Genomic DNA, 24,742 nt, shown 5'->3' on the forward strand with positions numbered 1-24,742 from the left:
AAGTTCCCCCAACATTTTCTCCAAGTATGAGGGCAAGGTCAGGGCTTGGCAAATTAGTAATAGCAATTGTGATAATAACATATCATTGTAGGTGGTGAGCAGAACACTGCACGGTCTAGGCCAAGTCAGTAATTTCAGAAGAAGAGAGGTTTTATGCAGAATGGACTCCCCGCTGCCGTTTTTCTATAACCCAGGATCTGTTTTCTTAGCTTTTTGTTTGTTTAGGGTGTAAGTCATGATGCTGAAAAAGCAAACATACTGTCTGACTCAAGTAACTTTCTAGTAGACACAAAAATGATGTCTCAACAAAAAGCAAATGGCCAATGTACCCACAGCTCTGAGTAGTTCTGTAATTCTACAAATGGCTTCTTGTGACATAATAAACCATAAGACCAGGCTTCTGTCATTAGGATTTCAGCATGGAATTGCCTCTTTAACATACATATCATTTCAGGGTACTTTAATACATAGCTTTAGCAAATCTCACCAAGAGAAGATGTGTTAGTCTCTTCTTCCTCTTGCTACCTGACTTTAAGAAGTTCTTATTAAGGATGTGTTGTCCTAAATTCCAAACATTAGTTTCTGATTACCCATTTGCCTGATGTTTATCATATTATTTCCCATCATAACAGTGGATACAACTTACCTTAGGATACATGAATTTTTTTTTTTAAAGATTTTATTTATTTATTCAACAGAGAGACAACGAGAGAGAGAGAGAGCACAAGCAGGGGGAGTGGGAGAGGGAGAAGCAGGCTTCCCACAGAGCAGGAAGCCCGACACGGGGCTTGATCTCAGAACCTTGGGATCATGACCTGAGCAGAAGGGAGACGCTTAACGACTGAGCCACGCAGGCGCCCCAGGATAGCATGAATTTTTTAAAAGTAGATGGTGGTACAGAAGCCAAATGTTTGTTTCCCTCCCTCTCCCTTTTATACTAAGCCTTTGACAGGTATCTCTACTTTGGCTTTGACTTTTTCTTTGACATTCAGCGGGTCAGACAGCCGAATGAAATACATACTGTTGGTAATTTCTGGCTGTGGTGACTGGGTATCTGTGACGGCTGGCACCGCCAGGGCAGGTCTGCGTGAACTAAGGATACAAACGGACCGTGGTCCTGGGTAACCACCTGCCAGGAGGGCTCCACGGTGATGCTGTCCTCTTCTCTCGGTGTATTTAGCAGAACCATTCTCATTCTCTACCTCGGGGAACCATTTTAAGAAAAACCAACAGGGCAAGCAAATAAAAATAAATTCAGTTCTTGCCCTGTCACAGTGCTTAAGTGTGCAGATCCGAAGTCGTAATGCTTGGTAATTATAATTAAAGCGGATCCTTTTTGGGTAATTTCCTGTACCTGTTGTTGCACTGCTGCTGCTCCCTGCCACTAAATATGAGAGGTGTGGAGTGATCATTTGAAGGGATGAATATTTACTTTCCATTTTTGGAGGGGGGGAAGAGATAGAGAGTGGAAAAATGCCAAGACAGGCAAAAGCTTAGAGTGTATTTCTCTACTACAGACGGCTCAAAAATAGATAAATAGGGGTACGTGGGTGGCTCAGTCGGTTTGACATCTGACTCTTGGTTTTGGCTCAGGTCATGATCTCGAGGTTGTGGGATCGAGCCCCACGTCGGGCTTGGCGCGCAGTGCGGAGTCTGCTTGAGATTCTTCCTCCCTGCCCTTCTGCCCCTCCCTGCATGCTTTCTCAAATACACAAACAAAGTCTTAAAAACACAGGTAAATAAAGGGTTAAGCTATCATGAGTTCAACAAAGAAGTATTGGTACAAAATGTTCACAATTATTTGGGAAGAGGGGGAATAGTCAACTATTTCCAAAATATCAATTAAGTACCAAATGCCCCCGAAACATGGGTGTCCCTCTGATGTTGGGAATCTGGGCTCTCACTTTTTTTTTTTTTTTAAGATTTTATTTATTTATTTGACAGAGATCACAAGTGTGCAGAGAGACAGACAGTGGGGAGGGGGAAGCAGGCTCCCTGCTGAGCACAGAGCCCTATGTGGGGCTCAATCCCAGGACCCTGAGGTCATGACCTGAGCCGAAGGCAGAGGCTTAACCCACTGAGCCACCCAGGCACCCTGGGTTCTTGCTCTTAATGCCCACTTTTATTCCTCTTGTCACCAAGCTATCATAGTTGCTGGGTGGCTGAGTTTGTTTGTGTCTTTTTATACAGAAAGCACCACATCTGGTCAGTTTACTGTCATTTATGAATAATTGCTCAATATTCTAAACTTTCTGTTCTGAGCACATACTGGCCTGGCTTGGACAAGTGCAGGACAGCGGGTGTCACCAAAGCATCTCCAGTGCCAGCTGGTTTGATGTCCACCCCTTCCACACGCTCAAGTGTATCCCCCAATGTAGTCAGGTGAAAATTTTTAAAAAGTGAGCTATTGCATCTTTTAATATTGAATAACATGAAACACTAATCCTTCTAACCTGAAATAATAATGGCAGCTCCCAAAAAGCTTTACTCTTTTTTTTTTTTTTTTAAGATTTACTTATTTATTTTTAGGCAGGGAAAGAGAATCTCAAGCAGACTCCCTACTGAGCATGGAGCTGATGGGAGGGCTTGATCTCACGACCTGGAGATCATAACCACAGCTAAAACCAAGAGCCAGATGCTTAACCGACTGAGCCCCTCAAAGCCCTATTCTTTATCATTACATAATCTCCTCTTTCAATTTAGGTCATTCCCATGTGACAAGCAGCAGCAATACAATTCTTATTGTTGCTTTAATATTTTTCCCCAGAGACTCCTTTCCTTCTCTGATAGGGTATATCCAATAATATTAATGTTTTACCCATTAATGCCAAAAGAAAATACAGTGTATACTTTATTTACCATAGAATGTAACATCTGCCTTCTTCTCCTTTTCCCCAACCCTATATATATATATATTGCCCCACTATAGCCAACATTTTCTGGCTATAGTGTCTGGTTACAGTTAAGTCTCATATTCACTTCATTTGTGAAACATGAAATAACCGAAAGCTAAGTACATTTTGTTGATATTACTTTCCCTCTCTCTCTGTCATTCTCTTCTTATAGGTGAGAGGAGAGCAAATCATTCAAATAAAGAACTAAATTATATTTACAGGATGGTAATTTTCCATCAAAATGTTTAAAAATTAATCATTGCCTTGTATTCAAGAAACGACCCCTCCATTTTACAGATTAGCAAGTAAATCAGGATGAAGAGCCCTCTGTGATCTGCTTCAAGGAGCATGATCATTGCCCAAGGAGTACAAGCACTCCTGCTTCCAGCCTGCGGCTTCAGTCCAACAGAGGGAAGTTTGTTAATGGCAATGACCCAGCTATACGTTTGCATTTGGAACACCTAAGTGCTCAATTAACATTTACTGAATATTGGATGTTTCTTAGGTTGAAATCATAGTATTAGTATTCGCAGAATGAATGAATGAAGGAGACTATAAATCAATGAGTGAACAATTCAGCCAATTAAAATAGACCAAACAAAAATTTTAAAAATAACAAAATTGAAAATATGGCCATTTTACTGTATCCTGAGGTATTTACTCAGACAACACTTACTGAATACCTACCATCTGCTAAGATCTCTGCTGGGTATAGAAATCAAAAGATAATCAGCCAGCCTCCTTGACATTGAGGAAATCACCAATTAATTACTGAAGAGAAAATTTTATACTGCCATGTGATCAGTGATAGAATAGAAAAAAGAGTCAAGTGCAGTGGAAACACAGAAGGAAAAGGTCCTAAAGGAGAGCTTTTCCTGCGTTTCCAAGCTAAGTTTAAGCCTAACAGATAAGGAAAGTCTCTCCAGGCTCAGACGGGAGCAGAGGAATGGGGATGGTAAAGATATTTACAATGTCAGACACTACTGGTGCTCAGTAAGTATGGAATTGAGTGAATACACAAATGGAAGGATAAATTGATGGTAGACAGTGTCATGCTGGTAAATCAGATCTCTGGAGGGAAATGAAAACCTTGACATATAGCAAATGTCCATTTATGTGGAGTATATACTCCCACCATGGTCAATTTCAAACTACCAACATGACATCACTGATCACACACAGGTGAAAATATGCACATCTGGCACTTGCCAGCTAGCATGACCCAATGCCAGCCCACTGTTGACTCTAGAGCACTCCATTAGTATTCGTGGAATGAATGAAGGAGCCTGTAAATCAATGAGTGAACAAACTACTTGATTCCAGGCCTGGGACCAATATGGTCAAAGGCACAGAGATTTGAGTATTTGTAATCCTCTCAATTAATAAGAAGCCCTGTGAGGCATGTCAGGAGGAGAGAGTGAAGGGCAAGTTGGGGGGGATCCAGAATGCAGGTTCTAGGACGTGACTTTACTCAAAGGGGAGTAGTTTTTGAAGGGGCAGAGTACTAGGACCAGATCTATATTTTAGATGTGCTTTTAGCCCAAATTCCATAAGACCATCTTTGCTTGCCTCAAAGTATGAATACGGATGTGAATGATTAAATCCTTACCAAAATTTTAATATGTGGAACAGTTCTAAACCCTTCCTCTTAATGAAACAGACATGTAAGAAATCCTTCGAAGTTCTTATTATACTGTCGGATTTCTTTATTCAATCAAAAGGAGTCTTAATGAGTCTTGGAATCAACCAACAGAGGCAAGTAAATTTTGAAGCACAGTATACACGTGAACTCAAATGTAAAGAAAGAGAGTAAAGGAGAAAAACGGATTATATGATGTCTGACTGGTTAAGCCACACAGGATACAAGGAAATTACTTTCAAAGGCTGCCATGACACTCAACCCTCTTCTGCCCCATAGACTATGTCTCAGAAATCTGGGCTTGTACATACATGTTGTTCCACACTGATGCCTTTACTTTATGAGACCAGCAGGTGCATTTCTAAACTGGAAGCCCCAACAATGAATACATCTTACCTAGAGATATTGTCAGGTGAGCAGGCAGAGATGCTGGTTTCCATGCTGTCGGAGCTGTCTAGGCTCAGCGTGTCAAAGGCCTGGTCCTTGTAGCTGTGGTCGGGGTAGTGGAAACTGTTCAAGTAGACATTCGATTCAGAGGCTGTGCGGTTGTAAAAGTCAGAAGATTTCTGCCTTTGTCCTTCACTCATCTGTTGGTGATTATACCCTAAGGAAAGAGCCATAAATATGTTAGTATGCCTCATCTTCTAGTCTCAGATCTTCTGAGACTCAAACCAGCAACTCAAAACATCTGCGTACAAAACTTGGACTTTGGTCTAATTTGTTTTGAAGCCAAGAAGATCAAAGACACAGCATCATGCTCAGTGCAAGCGAGGTGGTCTTGGGCGTGATCTTTTCCGTCAGTGGATCATCTCACATTCTCCTTTGCCATTCCCACATCTCAGCGCGACTGAGAATATAACCACACACACACACACACACACACACACACACACAAACAGGCAAACCAAGCCAGAACAGAAACACAATGAAAGGCCCTGTATCTTCTAAAAGTAGCTGGTTCAAGGGAAGCCAGATGACTCCTGGTGACAAGCAATAGTGTGGTCTTAGGACAGTCACTTTCTCAATGGTATTCAAATTTATGGAACACTCCATCTGGTCATAAAATAGCAGGCGGACCATCGAGGTATAGGATTTAAGAAACTTGTATCTCACTCATATTACCACTAACACTTTTAATCTGGTAAAAATCCAAACTGCACATTTTTCTTACTCTTTTTTTCAATTTTCCTTGCCTGCTTATTATTTAAAACATCCACAGCCAATGATTTAAAACAATTCTCCCAATTGGCACACCCCTCCTAATTACCATATACAGAGCTCTCTTGTTTTTCTGCCTTTGCCATCAGCCCTCAGCCAGCTAGTGCTGGCCAACCATAGGACAATGTAGAACTCACATCAAGAGCAGCCAAAGTGCTCTCAGTCCCAGGCTTTCTCCTTACCTTGGTACTTGCTCAACTGGCCTGTTAGATCACTGGCTTTACTTCGTGTTGTTGCTCTGGCTTGCTTGCTAGTGGCTGATTTGGGGCAATGAAAGTTAAATTATTCTTCCTTTCTCTGTGTACCATATAGGCAGGACACAGACATTGAAGTGATAAACCAATTCCTCAACGCATTAAAAACATGTTTCTCTAGCCAACAGTAGGTTCCCACCCCTTTCTCCCTCATCAAATTTACTACCAGATCCATTAAGAGTTAATGATTGGACCATTTGAATTTTGCCTCTTTCCTTGCGCTATACCTACCCTTGCTGAGGCTTTTAATTGGTAATGAAAAATGTCCAAAAAACAGAAGCCACATCCGTGAGGATTTAACAAAGCATCGGATACAGTTCCAAAGGGAGTTTGCCTGCAGTCGTTTTAAATATCAAAGTGCAAATATGTTAGTTCAGATGAGGGCGTTTCTGGGGAAATAACCTTCCTTAATATAAGTTGTAATTAGATATTACAAATACACACACAAGAGCCACATATCACTCAGCAAAGGGAAGATGCAACACAAGACAGCACAGCACGACACTACGGATAGAAGGCCATCAGTCATAGTGATTAACGTGGGGAGCAGTAAGTGAAGCCGGTGCATTCATAAGCGTGGAGCCTGTGCCTTTAAAAAAAAAAAAAAAATCTTTACTCCGATATTTACCTTTGATACTTGAATTTTTGGAATTACTAATCGCTCCTTTTAAATTGTTTCCAGTTATTATGAAAAGGAGAGGGACAAAAACAAACAAACAAAAAACAATACCAGAAATTATTTGAAAAAGTCACGCATGTTATCTTTCCTAATGCTTTCAAAAAAGCCTTACTGGCAAAGAAAACGTGGACGCTGGCACTGACATCATGGAAGCCACTTTCTAGTTGTATGAAAACCAATTCCCTAAAAGACAGTCACGGAATTGAAAACATACGAGAATTATCTCCTTGGCACTGACATGAGGAAAGGCGAATCCCTATGATGCCACAAACACCCTCTTGGAGGAGCAGAGAAGATGGTGGGTCCTGATCCTCGGATCACCCACTATTTTCTTTTTCCTCCAAAAGTATTGCAAATAAGAAAATGAACTTATGGCCCTCAGGTGAAGAAAGAGCACACTAAAATGACTCAAAGATGTCAGATGTGGGCACAAGGGCCAGCCGTGTGGCTATGTGCAGCACACTAAGGGTTGTGAACACAAATCCTCCAGGTCACCCCATTATTCATCGGAGTTGGGCTCTATGTTGAGAGAACCTTCCACCCTTCTGGCGGTAGGATGAGCGAGTGCCTTAGATTTAAGTGAAGTCATGTGCTAATGATGAGCATGTATTTCCTGGCACAGGAATTTTGTTTCCAGGGTGAGTGGAAATGTTCTACCTCAGGGACAGGCTCATTTCTCCCACCTGGCAACCCTCTACTAATAATCACAGTGAATTCAGCGACCACCTGGCTTACTTAGCCTCCTCCCTCCTGAACTTCAAAAAATTCAGTTACTTCTGCAATCACAAATAAAGGCCTGGACCTCTTCCCTGTGATTCTGGAATTGCACCCATATGATTCCAAAGAGCTGGCTTTGGGACCCAGGCTCTGGCCTCCTTGTCCGAAGGTAGAGACTTTTAATGGAGGAAACATCCCAGGAGAGCAACAGAACCAAATGAGGACCCCTGGTGGGAGGTCCAAGAAGTGCTCGTGCAGCTAGGTAAACCCAGAACAGGGGCAAGCTATCCCGGGGGAGAGGGACCCAGGTGTCCTGATCACCACATGATCCCCATTTATTTAGTATGGGGAGGTCATGAACTAAAGAGCTGCTGGATCAATCCATTTTCTCATCCATAAATTCCAGTTTTGGCGGTAGCTAAATAAGGAAGTGGAATGTCTACTATCTGGGGTGGGGGTGGGGGGCGAAGTTAAGTGCACTGGGAAAAATGAGACTTTCCCAAACCCTGAGACTACTTGGTTGTTTTTGTTTTTGTTTTTAAATTATGTAGCAAGAATAACATTCAGCAGTGGGACAGCAACTAGAAAGCAAAGAGGGCCTTGTAAAGGCTCTACATCCTGTCTACCCAGGCAGAAATAGCCACTGGAGGGAAGTTATAAGGTTTATAATGGGAGAGCTGACAGTGTCTGAGGCTCGGCTCTCAGCAGAGCCCATGCAAGGAACCCAAACCAACTCAAGTCTCATCACTGTCCAAGAGAGCCAGGAGAGAGGACGTGCAAGGCCCATTTCTCATTCCTATTCACGCCTATCTATGAATTCTGGCTAATTACACCTGAAAACTCCTTTGTGACTTAACTATTGTGCCACTGTGGGATATACAGTGTTGCCAATATCTTCCAAATGTGTGGTTTCCTACCTTTTTTTTTTTCTTTTTAAAGGGGAGTGGAGCAGAGGGAGAGGGAGAGAATCTAAGCAGATTCCGAGCCCCGTGCAAGCCCAACACGGAGCTTGATCCCGCAACCCTGGGATCATGACCTGAGTCGACGTCAAGAGTTGGACACTTAACTGACTGAGCCACCCAGGCGCCCGTGTCGTATACTTTAAATAGTTATTTGGGCTTAATAGAGAAAATGAGATGATTTAAGGTTATAATCTGGGTTTAAGAGGATAAAATTAATCTGTCTTTCTGACAAATTAGGCTAGTGTAGCTCACCTGCTGAGAAATTCATTCTTCCTAACCATAGTCCACAGCCAGGAGTGAAGGTACAGGATGAGTCAGGAGTCACAGACGAAGAAGGGGGAAGACGGAGAAAGGGAGAAAGAGACAAGATCAAAAAGGATGACGGGGGACCAGGAAAACAGACACGTTCAACATGCCATCCTCGGCAGTGTTAGTCACAACACCAGATTAACAAGGCAAGATGGATGTTCACACTTCCAGATTCCATCTGAGTTTACAGAGGAACCTGGGAAGTTAAAAAATAATAATACGTTTCAGATACATGCATACGGTTAGTCAGTAACGTTTGGAATGAAACATCTTTCACACATATTCGCCAACCAGAAAACAGGGAGAATAAAAATGAGATCATAGTGATAAAACAGTTCTTTTTCCTCGGCAGACAGCAGCACATAGTTTTTAAGAGCTAGGATTTATCAAATGCCATTCAGTTATTCAAAGCACAGTCCCTCAAATTTTCTATAACCAGGGCGTCCTCTGACACCCGCATCTCTGCCACCCTGTCCCAGTCATAAGCATCTCATTTATGCAAGCCAGTCACGCAAACTGCTCTTCATTCCTCCAGGTCGGTGTTCTACGATGGGCATAAATGGAATAAATAAGTAGGAGCGTCCTAAATCCTTCCCTCCTCCCTTGTAGCGGGCCTTATTTATACCTGCCCTTTAGAAAGGAGAAGCCTCCTGTTTTACACTTAGCCTACATACCTGACAATGCCCACTCTGATCTTTATCTAGATTCTGAGTCTTGCAAAACAATGCCCCCCCCACCCCCGCCCCGGTTTCCTGCAGGGTCTGACCTTGTAATAAAAACAAAGGGGCTCCTGCAGCTGCCCCTCTGAGTGAACAGCAGCTGCCCTCAGGATTGGGTTTCTAGCAAACGTGCAGCAATTTTTCTCTATTGTATAAAATGTATGATCCTTTGGCTAAAAATGCACTATTTTACAGTTTCAAATCCGATCATTTCTTAAAGATGACTTAACAATGACCTTTCACTAGTTGCTGAAAACAAAAAAACACCAAGCAAGGAGGTTTGTCATACCTTTCTTGGACTTTCCTGCGTTTAACAGAAAACAAAAGGACAAAGATTTCATTCATTTGAGAGCTTACAAAGGAACATTTCACAAGTGGTACAAAAGCCAATAAGCATTACAACTTTAAGAGCTAAGTTCCTGGCTCTCTGCTTTAAACTCTGCTCTCAGAGATCTTTTTTCTAGGAAAACAGAGCTGATGGAAGGAGGGCTGTTACTTACACCATTGTTCTTGATGTATCCATTATGAACAAGCAGCAAAAAAAAAAAAAAAAAAAGTTCACTTATGTTAATTGTGTAACTCCCCCCAAAATGGTAAGATCTATTATATCTGAGTTAATGAAAACACGTTGGGTCCAGTTTTTTCAAAACCATGGACTTTTACTTGCCTTTGCCATTTTAGTGAAGCCAAAACTGTGTTAGTGAAACAATTCTAAATGCAATAATGATTCATCCCTCCTGGGGATGGGCCACCTGTAGGGGCTTAGGAGAAAATTCTGCCAATTTTCTGGTCTATTGTGGCTCTGAGAACTGCACTCTCTGCCCCTCTTCCTCTGGCTTCACAAGACACATCACCTCTGCTGGGACCAACACACACAGGATGGTTCTCGATTTCCTCGGAAGTTGCCCCATCAGCACCACATGAAATTCTTGAAGAAGAACCCCGCTGGAGAGCTGTAGCAGGAAAGAATGCAGCCGCAGTCTTCCCAGATACACAAAAGGAAAGCACATCGGTGAAGGACCAGAGCAGAAAGATAGCTGAAAGTCAATGGATTTTGCGGAGTTCATCCTTAATGGGGCCTTAATGGAATTGGCTCACATTTCCTCTATGAACCCAGCATGGGGATTCCCATTCTTTGTTGAGCAAAAGGAGATTAGAAAAATAAAGATCAAGCATCCTTTGGTTTCACCAAAATTCTCATTAAGAATCCTCTTACACGATAATCTTAATAGCTCTTGAATTCGCAAATCTCTCTGGTTAGTATAAAGGTCTGGTTTTTATTACTCCTTAAGAAATAACTTTTGACATAAAATGTGGTCTTGTGGCCAATCCAAGCTCTGATGTCTTCAGCCAGTGGAAAAAAACCCATTGAAAAAGTCTATAAATATCACAGAAAAATGCTTTAACAGAAAATGGACTTGACCCACAAGTGAACAATGATAAACGAGAGCCAAAATATCAAGACTCACTTATGTTTATTATTTATAAATCATAAGAGATATCTTAACTTTAAAAATCATAAGAGATATTTTAGCTTAAGAAATTATAGCAAAGAAAATAAAAGTGAAGTTCAATCAACTGTATTTGATTCACATGTTAACACTGTAAACCATTCATGCATTATAAACCTCTCTTACGAACACTACAGCTCTCTGAACTCTTAAACCACATCTGGTGATGATTCAAAAACCTCATTCAAGTGAGAGAGAGCTATATATATGCATATATATATATACATATATATATATGTAAAACATACATATAAACATTTTATATATACAAATCCATATATAATATATATACATAACATATATATATATATATATATATATATATATTTCTTTTTTTTTCTTTTGGCGAGAAACCTGTGTTTATCCCCTGGTACCACTGGCAGAAGGGCTGAGCAGTCAGAACTGAATTCCAGCCTGGTTGGAGGGAAGGGTTTCAATTCCACTAATGTGTGAATGCATTTAGAGCCCAAATGGCCACCACTCCATCGGCAGCCCCCTTTATATCCTGGGCATTCCCCCATTACGGCATGTACCACATTTCATTTAAATCGTCTTTTTTTTTTTTTTTTAAAGATTTTATTTATTTATTTGAGATAAAGCAAGAGAGAGAGAGAATATGAGAGGGGGAGAGGGAGAGGGGGACGCAGACTCCCCGCCAAGCACGGAGCCTGACGTGGGGCTCTGGGACCATGACCTGAGCTGAAGGCAGATACTTAACTGACTGAACCACTCAGGACTCCTTAAATCATCTATTATGTATCTTTCTTCCTCACTAGAGTACAAGCATGTCAGGGGGTGAGGACTGTGTCATTTATTTGCGTTCTTGGTCTCTAGCACCACGTCTGGTCAAAAGTTGGGGCCCATATAAACTGTTGACCTAAATGACTGTGTTGGCACAACTCTAATCCTCTCGATGAGAAGCTCACCTCTGGAAATGCATTATAGTAACTTCTCCGAGCGCCACAAAGACTATTCGACAACTCCATGACAGATGCAGTGTATTATTTCTAAGAAATAAAAGATGCCCAGGATCTAAGTCTACACGAAACCTCACAACCACATAGAAGAAAGGCTCAGACCCCATGAAAAGCCCAATGGGAGTGTGGTCCTGGGCCACTAGTGTGTCCTCTCAATGACTCTTTAGCATATGTCGCAACAGAATAGTGGCCCAGCCCACAGACCAGATACGTGGCTTCGTTAAGGCCACTGGCGATCTCTCTGGATCTCCACCACCTCTCTTTTCTTCCTACAGAATGGGAAGGTTAGTCATTCTCGAGGAGCCTTCCTGGTTTGGGAATTCGATTGAATTGAGGAAGTGCGGTGGGTATGTTTAAAAGGTGCCTGCCCTATGTATAATACGAAAAGTTACCTTAGTACAACAATAAGGCGACAGAGATCCTTCCCCAAGGAAGACTCGTTAAGGATAAAACCGAGGATTTTGGTTGTTCCCTCTCTAATGATCCCCACCCCTGTTCTTACCCACAGACACGATGTGTGATTTAATAGGTACGTACCTCTGAGCGTCCTCCGAGAGTCTGAGTCTTTGGTCATGGTTGCCAGCGAGGGAGGGAGGACGCTGCCACAGCTGTTGCTCTGTCCCAGGGGCAGGTGAGCCTGTGAGAACCGGGAGGAGACACTTCAGGCAAACTGCCCGCCACAGGGTCCTTCAGGACAGGGCCACATCCCTGCCTACAAAACTCCAGGGTAAGCCCAGTAGGCAGGGACGGTAGGAAGGAGGAACGAAGGCGTCCCTGTAATTCACACTAAGTGGCGAAGGCCGGTGACGGACCCTTCTAAGGAGCCCCACGGTGGGCTCAATGTTACAGCAATCTCTGCAGGGGAAGCAATTCCAAAAATGAAGACAGGTGGGGCAACGCTGTCCAAAACCACCTTAAAGGACAACTCAGTTCTTCATGCACAAGGAGCCGGGGGCAGGTGCAGGGACAGGAATGCAGGCACATCATGCACAAGGAAGAGAAGAGGTCTACTTGCTACAAGTGTACCAATGTCCTGCTCCCCCTCAACACTGGAGAAACCTACTCAATATTGTACTCTTTCGAAATAGAAAATCTTAGTGTGCTATATACTAGGGACCCCAGTTTATAAAATAGATTCAAACAAAGTTACTCTGATCGAAGGCAAGGGAAAGGCCCCAAAGCCTGGCTCACTCAGAACCTCTTTCTCATCTGCCCTTCCCCCTCTTTCTGCAGTGACCCCCCGGACACGTCAGCAAAACAGGAGTGAGGACTCCTGTGTCACACCACGGGGGTTCATTGTCCCGCTTCACTGCTAACCAGCTGAGAGCGCTTGGGCTAGTCGCTTAGTCTCTTCACACCTCAGTTTGTCCGTACCTACAGTGCGGATAATACAGAGTACCTTGGCTGAAGAGTGCTGCCAGATTTTAAAATGAAACAATCCATATAAAGGGCTTAGTGCAGGGTCAGGCTCACAGAAATGCTCTCAGTAAATATTTGTGGCTATTATTCCTGGAATATCCTCCAATTTCCGGATCTGGGAGGCAGTCATGGGGAATCTGTCATGTAAATGCCTGCTCTCCACCACTTGTGTGATGGTAGAAAATACCCAGGCCCAGGTTCTTAGGTCCCGGACGTACAATTCAGTACGTCCTCTGAGTAGGATAGAAAATGCAATATAGTTCTCTGTCTGCCCAACAAACAAACTTAATGGTTTATTATTTGGCATTTTATTTAAGAGCCTTTGCAATGTTGGCCAACATGAGGACAAGAAGACTCACTGAATGCAAAGCCCATGGTTCACCCCACATCCTACCTTTGGGGCGGTGCTTCTCCCCATAGTAGCACTGCTGAAATGTGGGGATATGGAAGGTGTGGTTTTCTTTCGAGGCAAAGTGTCACTCAGATAGAGGCCTTCTTTATGCTGTTTTTTCCTTTCTTCCAGACTTCTAAAATGCTTTAAATGCAAATGTAAAGCAGAATAGCAAAACTTGACTAATTGAAAGAGGTCACTGAAGAAATTCAGAAGTATGCATTTACAAAGGAGTTTTGGAATTTTAACACAGAATTTTTTAAAAAATAAACTTATACTTGTGTTCACTAACAGACTAGGGCTAGCATTTGGTAAGATACATAGACACTGGAAGAATTTATTACTGAACCAAGAAACTTAAAAAAAAAAAATCCACCTTTCACTTTCATAGTTAGTTCCTGCAGCCTTGGGGCCTCAGGACAACTTACAAATTATTATGATGGTCGCCATGTGGATGGCGGAACAGCCAGTGGACAAAGCAAGTAAGCAGTTTCTCCCCTTTCTTTCTGGACAGTTCTGTGTGATGGCACAGATCCCAGTGTGAGGAGAACAAGGAAGGGAGAAGATGGAGAGAAAGAGCGAGTGAACAGGGAAGTTGTTTTAAAGTTGGAATAATATTTTAATTACGTATAAACACTTCAAATCCATATAATGCTTCCATATAAGGCATTCTTCTAGGTTATTCTTTCATTTAAAAAAAAGGCTAAGTCAAGAAACCCCTACACTAATCCCTCATATTTAAAAACCCTTCCGTTGACCATTTCTTTCTTTCTTTTTTTTTTTTTTTCCAGATTCCTAAGGCAAAATTTTTGCCAACTTGAAATTTATCCAAATTTTTCTGGGCCTCCCCCCAAAATGTCTTGAGTAGTAAAGTTACTTCCTAAGTAAAGGTTCTTGGGGTTTGATCATTTTTATACTAAGCTCTGGCTGTTGAAATACATAAGAATTAATGCAAATCTGAGTTACCAAATTTATGATCAATCTTTAAACATGACAATCATGAAATACACCTGCATTTTAACTTTATATTATCTACTTACACTAGTTACTATTTATTAACCTAAAAGTAGCGAGGAGATACAGTCCTTTAACAACAGGTAAAAGGCAATAAAGATAATTTTGAGAAATGTAATGGCTGGGCCCAGCAAAGCAGGGCTCATCTAATTGTCTAGGACTATGACTCCTTAGCATCTTCTGGGGCCAAATTCATATAGAAATCTGATGATAGTTGAAAGGTACCCTCAAAAGAGACTTTTTGAATACCTATGCAGGATTATATACTAGATGTACTAAAAGAAGGGTGGCATTCATAATGAACTTTTTAAAAATAGGTGATCAATAAAAACTTCTATGAGCCAAATGCATTACTTGTGGTGTGACCTTGGACAAGCTATTTACCTCTGCTAAGTAAGCCTCAGTTCCCTAAATGTCAATAAGGAGATCGATCCTTATTTCACAGGATCATTAGAAGGAAGACAGGAGATATTTAGTTGTAAAATGTTTAGTGAATTATGACCCATAGCGAGGGCATGATGTCATTATGATTTCGGTAACGTGTAAGAAAAATATTTTGTGCTGACACAGCAACTTTTTATAGCATGGATTTAATGGAAATAATTATTAGCATTTGAAAACTACCTGAGACAAGTTACACTATTTTGGCTGAATGGGAACTGAAGTGTAAGGATATAAAACATATCTAGCTTCAACATATCAAAAGTCAAGAGAGGACAGTCAAGGGGTCAAAGTTTAGAACAATCCTAACACCCCTAAAAAATACTAAAGGTCCTTAAAAAAAGCATAAGAGCAAAAGCCAACCAAATAAAAGAAAGCCCAGCAAAGAAATAGGTACTTGTCTCTTTAACAAAATACCTTTGGAAAAGTGGAAGGAAAGATTCCACATCAGTGACTGCTGTCAAGGTCAAAGTCTCAGACTCTGAATACCAGGGCCTAGTTACCTGTTGTTTCTGCTGCTGCCGCTGCCTTCTGTGTTTCTTAGCTGGTAGAGGAGGAGGTGTGTCATTTAATGGGAAAGGATCGACAGACGGAGCCAGGACTTCGGGCCAAGGGGCTGATGGAGGTTGAGTGACAGGATGAGGAGAGAGGGTGGAAGGAAACATAAATCCAGAACAGACAGGTGATCTTTGCTTTATAGGAGAAAGAAAAGGTATGTATGTGTCCATATGAAATGAAAGAATAAGACAAAGAAATGAAATCGATAATCTCCTTATTCTGTTTTCTTGTATTTTAATCAAGAAGTCACAAATGGTGGGCAGGATCTTTCAATTTAGGTTTTTGTTAAAATTCTACTCTGGGAACAACTTGGAACAATTAGAAGATACTTTAATTTACTCTTCTTTGCCCCTCCCCAGATGTTTTTAAAAGGCATAACATTAAAAAAAAAAAATCCATCCCACTAACACAAGAGAAAACAAAATCAAACTGGAAAAATGATTCAAGCAAATAATTTGAGAAAGGTTTTTCGGTTTCTATGAAAACAAGGTTGGGTCAGAGGGCTACGATCTAGATTTTATTATTTTGAACTTAATTCTCCTGGTACTCCACTCTGCACCATATATTTCATAATTTCCAGTATGAAGAGTCACAAAACAGTGCCCCAGGTGGGTATGTTTTTCAAACTCAGCATCATTCTGGCCCTCTGGTCAACCAGATGTATATGGTCACACACACCTTCATTTTCAGGTAACCATGGGTTAATCTCTGACATGAGGAAAGCAGTGAACGAATGAAATGTCATGCCAACACACCTCTTTATTTTGTGGCTGGCTCACCAGCACAGCTGTGGTAGGCCCAGTGGCAACAGCGTCAGCGTCAGCGGGGAACTGAGTGGAAGGGGACAGATTCGTGGAATTGACACATGGCTCATTAATTTCATTTACACTGATATAGCCCTAAAAGGAGGAATTCAGAAGTTAAACATGAAAAAAGCAAAAGCTGAGGCATGCAAGAGTATTAATGCTCCCAGTACAATGGAGTTAGCTTTGAGCGGCACAGCCAAGTATCTGTGGAATGACCAAATGTTGCATTAAGGGAATCATCAGCAATTAAAATGAATTTATGATGCTTAATCTTGAAAAGTGATATTACAAGCATTACACATAATTTGGGGGGGGTGAAGTCAAGATGACTAAATTATATATAAACAACCTAAAACCTTCAATTTTAGATTTTCTAGAGGTAACAGCATTCATTCTGTTGATTGAATAAGGGTGTCACTATACAACATTTAAAATAACCACACACACGCACAAATCTGAGATATAAAATTTACAATGCAATCTCTCATTCCATAATTCAAGAACCTTTTCCACAAATCTTTATTTTTAGATTTTCCTCTTTTCTTCCATTTTTACAAGTTAGAGTGTGAGTAAAAGTAGGCTGAAGTCTTCAGGTTTTTGTACAGAGAAATTTTATAAATACTAATTTATTTGTAATGCAATCTAGCTTTTAGGTCTCCTCTTGAGCCTTCCCCAGCAAGATAAATGTGTACACGTGCGCGCGCGCGCGCACACACACACACACACACACACACACAGAACCTGCAGGAGAGTTGCAGCTCAAGGCTCTTTCAATTCAAGGCAGCTTCCCCAACCCTCCAGCTCTACCCCAGGACAGAGAATTGCCCATGACAATGATTCAGTTTTGGCTTCAGCTTCAATAAAACACCCATGAATCAAAACCTGCAAGATTAAAAACTCCCAAATTTATATTTGAGGAAAAGGCACTTATAAATTTTCACGGAAAGTATCTGTACAGACCAATCGTAATTTTCACCATATCAACAAAACAGTGGGAAAAGTAGAAGAAAGAGTATAGAATAATATTTCTCTTTTAAAGGTAAAATTGAGTTAAGTTTAGCACTTGGGATCCTCTATTAGACCATCAGTCCTTTAAAAGAGTGGCTCCAGGGTAGGCAAGATATCATTATGCTGGTGAAGCAAGAATTTCAGGCTGGAAAGCAAGGTTTTTACTGATTTATAATTATGGCAAAGTGGGGAAAGCTAAAGCTGACTATAAACTGTAGGTTTCAAAAGGCTGCTGAATACAGTCTTGAACTTCATGGCAATAGATACCATGTAAAGTTTCAGAAGATTAAATTGAAGAAAGGAAGTTGACAACTGGATTGTTAAATTTCCTTTTGTCTTTGGTAATGAATGGGAATGAAGAGAAATGACTTTCAGTTATGCTTTTGCTCAGTTGACAGCATGGTGTTTCAAAACAAAGATTTGATTCTTTATATGTCATAGACCGTATAACCTGATTTATTGCTTCAAACATGTATGCCATTTGTCAAAAGTGGCACTTGTTTGAAAGAGTTAGATATAAATTAATCACTCCTTAAAAAAAGAGAGAAGTGTGAAAGAATGAGATGGTGAGAGAGAGAGAGAGAGGAAGAAAGGAAGAAATTAAAAACATCTCGTGAGCCAAGTCGGCTTAGTCCATGAAAGAGAACACAGTTACCCAACAAACAGAAGAGTTGGAGACATACAAATAGTCAAAAACCAAACGGGCTTTTGGCATCAGGAAGTCTGCACAGAAAAAGAACTCATTAGCAGAAAAGGGAAGATTATTTTCTTGTACCAAGAGGTAAAAAGATGCTAGAGTTTATCTAACTCACTCAGATGCCACAGTCCTTCAAACAATAGGTCCAGCGTCAACCCATGTATCTTCCCTCTTAAGCCTGTGCTGTCCCCAGTCTTCACTACCTCAGAAAAAGGTCCTTACTGTTCAGCTCATGACTCAAACTGGAAAAATGACCTCATTCCTAATACCTCCCTTGATTTACTTCAATCTTACATCCAATCTATCAGCAAGAACTGTCAACTCTGCCTCCAAAATATGTCTGCATCTGACTATTTCCCTCCATCTCTCTGCCATTGCATGAAGGCAAGAGAGGAGCATCTCCAGCCTTCACTACTGCAATCTTCTCCCTCCCAGCTCCCCTGCTTTTCCTCTAACTCCTCATAAACTGGGCCAGTGGCCCAGAGGGATGCTTAACAAATGGATATCAAATAATATCACCTCCCTGCTTAAAATCTCTCACTCAAGGACTGCCCAGGCACATATGATAAACCATATTTCTTTAACACACCTCGTAAGACCTGGTCCCTGCCCACCTCACCGATGTTCCCTTCTTCCGCTCCACTCCATCCACTATGAACCTGTGTCTACCGAATCTGTGAGTTCCATCTTCTGAATAATAGAGAGAAACTATGAAACTGAATCATCTAATAAAGCTCTTTCACAAAATGCTTCCAAGATCCACATTATTCATACTTCTTCTGTGATGAGCTCTACTTCAGACACCCATACTCACACACAAAATACTTCCTACGTAGGAAGTCTTAACTTTGCTATTGTTTAAAAAGATATTTAAAAATAAAGGGTTTGGGTTTTTGTTGTTGTTGTTGTTGTTGTTATTACACACATTTTTATGCAGCAGCAAGCTTTTTCTTTAGCTTTTTGGAAAAAAACAAATATAAAGATAATGACTTTTAGTTGGGACAGATGATAGCTACACTCGTGTGTGCAGGTAACATACAAACTTGCTGGATCACGATGTTGTACACCTACAACTAATGTCGCATGTGTGTCAACTATGCTAAAAAAAAAAAAACAACTATTTTCTTTCCCAGTCAGGGTTATGACTTTCCAAATTAGAGTTAAAATATTCTTCCATTGTAGCAGCTTATCTCCAAAAAAAAAAAGTATTTCAGAAAGATGGATGTTTGGGAGCAAGAATGTGTGGAGCTTAATGCAAATAGGATTTTCTAAGTTAGTGGGGGAGAGAGCACAAACAACATTGGGCGGAAAAGAGACAGAGAAAAGAAAGGCACCAGGCTATCTTATCAAATGTGCAGAGACATTTTCATTTGCTGTCAGATTCAGGAGAAGGAGAAGTAACATAAGAAAGAGGAGGAACTGAAGAAGGGCATTGCAGAGAAGAAGAGAATTTAAGACCTAATCTTGGTTTGCATCTTAACTTGTCTGAAGCCCCAAGTTAACCCACAATGTCGCTGTCAAGCGTGGTTTGCACACACACACACAAACACACACAGTGCACCTGCACTAAACACAAAGATAATCTGTGAAATCCTCAAAGCATAAATAAAAGGCAGGAAAACCATTAAGCATTGATGCTTTCCAAGTCACTCAAGTTAATGTTTTCCTATTTAGTTAATCATCTAAAACGGAGGCACAGCTCTTGATCTCTAAGGTGATAGAGGGGGACACGGAAGATCACAGCTTACCTCTTTCAGAGTACTGGGGTTGACAGGAAACCCTTTTCCCCCAGAGAGGCTGGAGTATTTCTTTTCCAAATTACAAAGATTTTCCTTTTCCTGAAGGAACACGAAAATCTATTAAGCTTGGCCAATCTTAGATTTCCCTGATGACTAATGATGTTGAGTATTTTATCATGTGTCTTACTGGCTCTTCATACATCTTCTTTTGTGAAGAGTTTGTATTCAATTCTTTGGACTGTTTTTTTTTAAATTTATTGAGTGTTTATTGATTGTTATTGAACTGGAGGAGTTTTTAATATAGTCTGCATATAAGTCCTTTATCATTTCTTCTTTTAAGAAAACTTTGCTCACCCCAAGGTCAGAGAAGTGCATGTGCAATCCTGCATTTCCTTCTAGAAAGTTTATCACTTTAATTTTTCTGCTTCAGTCTACAATCTGCCTTGAATTAATTTATATGTGTGGTGTAAGGACAGAGGCATTAGGATTCATTTGTTCATTTGTTTGAATGTTTACCCAGTTGATACAGCACAGTTTGTTGGAAAGACTTTCTTTTTCCTCGATTATCTTGGAGCCCTTTGTGTAAAAAAAAAAAAAAAAAATCAGTAGATGGTATATTTGTGGGTTTATTTCTGGACTTTGTTTGGTTCCATTGATCTATGTGTCTAGCTATATGTCAGCACCACATCATTTTAAATACTATAGCTTTAGAGGCAACTTTGAAATCAAATAGTATAAATCTTCCAACTTGGTTCTTGTTCAAAGTTATTTTGGCTACTTTATGCCCTTGGCATTTTCATACAGAGTTGATTCTCATTTCTTGTAATTCTTATGCTCTGAAGCATTGCCGTGAACACTGAATTAGTAAACACTGAACCCTTGTTCCTACAGGAAATACAGAGATGGATTACTGTGTGCTTCCTCAAAAAAATTTCATCAACTGATCAATCCATAACTTTGCTTTATGTATGTTTCTGTTTAAAGATACCGTATTTGATATACAGTTGATTAAACACGAACTTGTAGCTAAAAGCACTGTAATTTATGCCTGAATGAAACTTATGTAAGACACACATTTTCCCCATTAGGCACATTGCAACTTTCCTGCCCTTAGGAACACTAGACAGTATGTTAGCACTACGCTGGGGAGGCATTTTAATAGTTTAATCAACAAAAAAAGTACAAGCAATGTGAAAACACAGCACAAAATAATCCACAAAAAGGACTCTTATTTACTCCGTGAGAGTTGAAACAGGAAGGTAGAGTGTTGCTTTGTTCAGCCTCAGCAGGGAATTTGTATGCTGCGGGACTCAAAATTTTGCCGCTCTGCACACATCCATCAGTGAACTGTACGACAAGTATGATTGGGGGGCTGCAAGTGAGCTTTAGTGAGCAGGCAAATTTACAAATACAGACTCCTTGAAAAATGCAGATCAGCTACAGATTTGAAGCATCCATGTGTCCATTTCAAACTCGGCTGAGTTTGAGACATATCTACAGAGACTGAGACATATCTACAGATCAATCTGGGAAAATACAAATCTTCATAATTAGCACAATTTTTAGAACAGAATTATATTTTATGTGTTTTAATGAGGAAGTTCTATTTTTATGATGGTGATCACCCATTCTAAAAAATCTATCACTATGAGATTCCCCCACCTCCTTTTTGCTAAAACTTCAGAACTACTTAACTCCTACTTATTACACTATCTGATTTAAGCTGTGCCTTTGAATAGCATAGGCAAAGAGTGGAGTGGATATTAATGGAAGAAGAGCTCGTCCCCAGAGCAGGAGACAGGGATGAAAAACCATAAAACCATTCTGAACTTTCTGGTGTCAAAGAAGCAGGAGGGGAGTTGGCAGGGATTTGTGTGGGCTACATAGGTGCACCTTGATGGACTCATACTTTATGTGAAGGACCAATTTTCTTTCCCTTCTCAACCTGAAAATAGTTAAATGGCTAAGTTGAGAATATTCCAGCTACATATCTGGTAGTGGGGAAACATGGTCTAGCCTCATCCTTTAGTCCCTCATTCTTTCTCCTGTACCCCATTCTGGGTACATCTCATATTTTCAGGATCCCAAAGCATCACATCCTAGGCAGTGACCTGCATACAAGGTTCAGCACTGAGACCAGCCCATCAACTTTATGGTGTCTTAGATCTTAGACTATGTCAGAAAATCAGATTGGGCAAAGGAAACCCTTTCTGTGCAGTCACATTAGGCCCTGGGAGATGGGCCCACAGTCCCCTTGGTGAGGATGGTCTTGCCCCCATTGCTGGGGCTACCTAGCCAATGAAGCCAAACTAAACCCAATGGGGCCATTGCCAGGTGGGGACTCATAGGCAAATAATTAGAGTTTGACACCACAGCAGCTGGGCCAAATTGTTTGACAGCAGCAAAAAAAAGCAGAACATGTTCTACCTGTTTGAAAAAAAATCTGTTTTTTCAAAAGAAGAAAATCTGAAAACGTACATATTTTTCATGGTTTGAATTTTCACACCATGGAAAAATCATGAGGAAAACATCCTTACTTATTTTCTGAATTAATTGTTCACAGAGCATCAGCTTACTAATGTGGAGTATTAAATAAAAAGGTACATTAAAAAGCCTTTTTAAAAATTATAATCCACTATTCATTATCAAAAGGCACTTGTTTTGAAGGAAGGAGCTTCCCCCAAGCTGGAACCTGAGTTTTATTGCAACCAGCGCTAAAAAAGGAAATACTTACTCTCTGTAACATCATTATTAAATTATTCTTTTCTTTCACAAAATGATCTTGTTCTCTCTGAGCCTGCTGGACAATGTGATTGGCTTGCTTTTTCAATGCAGAAATTTTTTCCTGGAGGAAAAAAGATGATCATATACAGACACCCGTTAGACATTCAATGGTTTGCCAGTATATCCTGGAAAAGGGAAAAGTGTTTACAGCTGGATCAGCAATGAGGACATTTTTGCTGGTGGTAGGCAGTGATTCTTATCTAGAGACTGTGAAGTAGTCTCTTTGACCTGCCAAGCTGAAGGCTATTCTTTACCTAAGGCCAATCCAGTCCACGTGGTTTAAAATCTATTTGAAGAATGCAGAAGTCAACAGGAAATCTTGTTTTAGACTTGGGAGATGCCTCATGGGAAAAATAACAATGTAAGTTCTTATTTAAGCTGAGAGCTTAAAAAGTCACCTTCTTCATCTCCCTTCCCCTCAGTCCTACTGGTTTAGTATAGAGCAACTGGGATGTGATTCTAAGTTTTGGAACAAGAGCTGAATTCTGAGGCGGGACATCAAGGAGAAGGAGGTAGGCAGAGCCAACGATGTGTGTGGCGTCTGGCAGGGCTATTTCTAATGGTAATAAGCTATCAGCCAACTTTGGGAACTATGAGCAGTGAAAACCGAAAATGCCAAAATAGACTTTGTTCGCAGAACTATTCTAAATCTAGTTACTGTGATTGCAAACGCAAATACCTTAAAACAAATATCTGAATTTCTGATAGTTCTCTCCTTTGGTTTTCCCATAAATGAAAAAAAAAATAAGGTATTATAAATCAATGGCATCTACAGCATTAAGTGACAGCAACTAACACATGTTGGTGTACCCAGCTTGGAGCGCTATTTGGTATGTAGATGGCAGACTCCATAATCTGTCAGATGTGACATGTGGGGAAACACACCCGGATATTTGGATATAAAGACAGGTAGACAGAGAGCTACATTAATGATGATTCCTGTCAGGGAGTGAGGGGTGAATGTGTGGGTTTCTCACACTGAATGACACCTGGCAAAAGTACCTTTCGAGTCACAATGTTCCGCTGATACTCAGCTACTTCACGTAGGAGCTGTTGGGTCAGGTTCTCCTTCTCCTCATCCAGACGGCTCTCACGCTCAAGCTGCTGGAATTCCAAGTCTTCAAAGTGTTTGCTCTCCACGTCCAACAGGTCGGCATCCTTTGGAGAAAGGGGAATGAAAACAAGACATACCAGAATGGCTGTAGCCATCTTAACATAAAGAAAACAAATATTAAAAGCAAACAGTCTATTCATCAAAATCAAAAGCTTCTGCACAGCAAAGGAAACAGTCAAGAAAACAAAGAGGCAACCCACGAAATGGGAGAAGATATTTGCAAATGACAGTACAGACAAAAGGTTGATGTCCAGGATCTATAAAGAACTCCTCAAACTCAACACACACAAAACAGATAATCATATCAAAAAATGGGCAGAAGATATGAACAGACATTTCTCCAATGAAGACATACAAATGGCTAGCAGACACATGAAAAAATGTTCATCATCACTAGCCATCAGGGAGATTCAAATTAAAACCACATTGAGATACCACCTTACACCAGTTAGAATGGCCAAAATTAACAAAACAGGAAACAACATGTGTTGGAGGGGATGTGGAGAAAGGGGAACCCTCTTACACTGTTGGTGGGAATGCAAGTTGGTGCAGGCACTTTGGAAAACAGTGTGGAGATTCCTCAAAAAATTAAAAATAGAGCTTCCTTATGACCCTGCAATTGCACTACTGGGTATTTACCCCAAAGATACAGATGTAGTGAAAAGAAGGGCCATCTGTACCCCAATATTTATAGCAGCAATGGCCATGGTCGCCAAACTGTGGGAAGAACCAAGATGCCCTTCAACGGATGAATGGATAAGGAAGATGTGGTCCATATACACTATGGAGTATTATGCCTCCATCAGAAAGGATGAATACCCAACTTTTGTAGCAACATGGACGGGACTGGAAGAGATTATGCTGAGTGAAATAAGTCAAGCAGAGAGAGTCA

General features: G+C 40.7%; 1 protein-coding gene across 29 annotated transcripts in view; it reads right to left on the reverse strand.

The window, feature by feature from the left end:
* The window catches only part of PHLDB2 (pleckstrin homology like domain family B member 2), a 220,310-nt gene that overhangs the window by 13,771 nt on the left and 181,797 nt on the right, over positions 1 to 24,742 (reverse strand). For 10 of the 29 annotated variants that reach the window (XM_032349463.1, XM_032349431.1, XM_032349417.1 and 7 more), the window contains 12 exons: positions 23,739 to 23,894; positions 22,687 to 22,797; positions 19,962 to 20,051; positions 16,458 to 16,601; positions 15,648 to 15,836; positions 13,693 to 13,833; positions 12,417 to 12,516; positions 9,681 to 9,695; positions 8,616 to 8,636; positions 6,634 to 6,669; positions 5,934 to 6,008; positions 4,930 to 5,137 (listed from right to left, as the gene is read on the reverse strand). In XM_032349463.1, coding sequence (XP_032205354.1) covers positions 4,930 to 5,137; positions 5,934 to 6,008; positions 6,634 to 6,669; positions 8,616 to 8,636; positions 9,681 to 9,695; positions 12,417 to 12,516; positions 13,693 to 13,833; positions 15,648 to 15,836; positions 16,458 to 16,601; positions 19,962 to 20,051; positions 22,687 to 22,797; positions 23,739 to 23,894 — 1,286 coding nt within the window. The other 19 variants (XM_032349482.1, XM_032349457.1, XM_032349503.1 and 16 more) reach the window with 17 other exon arrangements.

The sequence above is a fragment of the Mustela erminea genome, chromosome 1 (assembly GCF_009829155.1).
Source record: "Mustela erminea isolate mMusErm1 chromosome 1, mMusErm1.Pri, whole genome shotgun sequence".
NCBI classification, from domain to species: domain Eukaryota; kingdom Metazoa; phylum Chordata; class Mammalia; order Carnivora; family Mustelidae; genus Mustela; species Mustela erminea.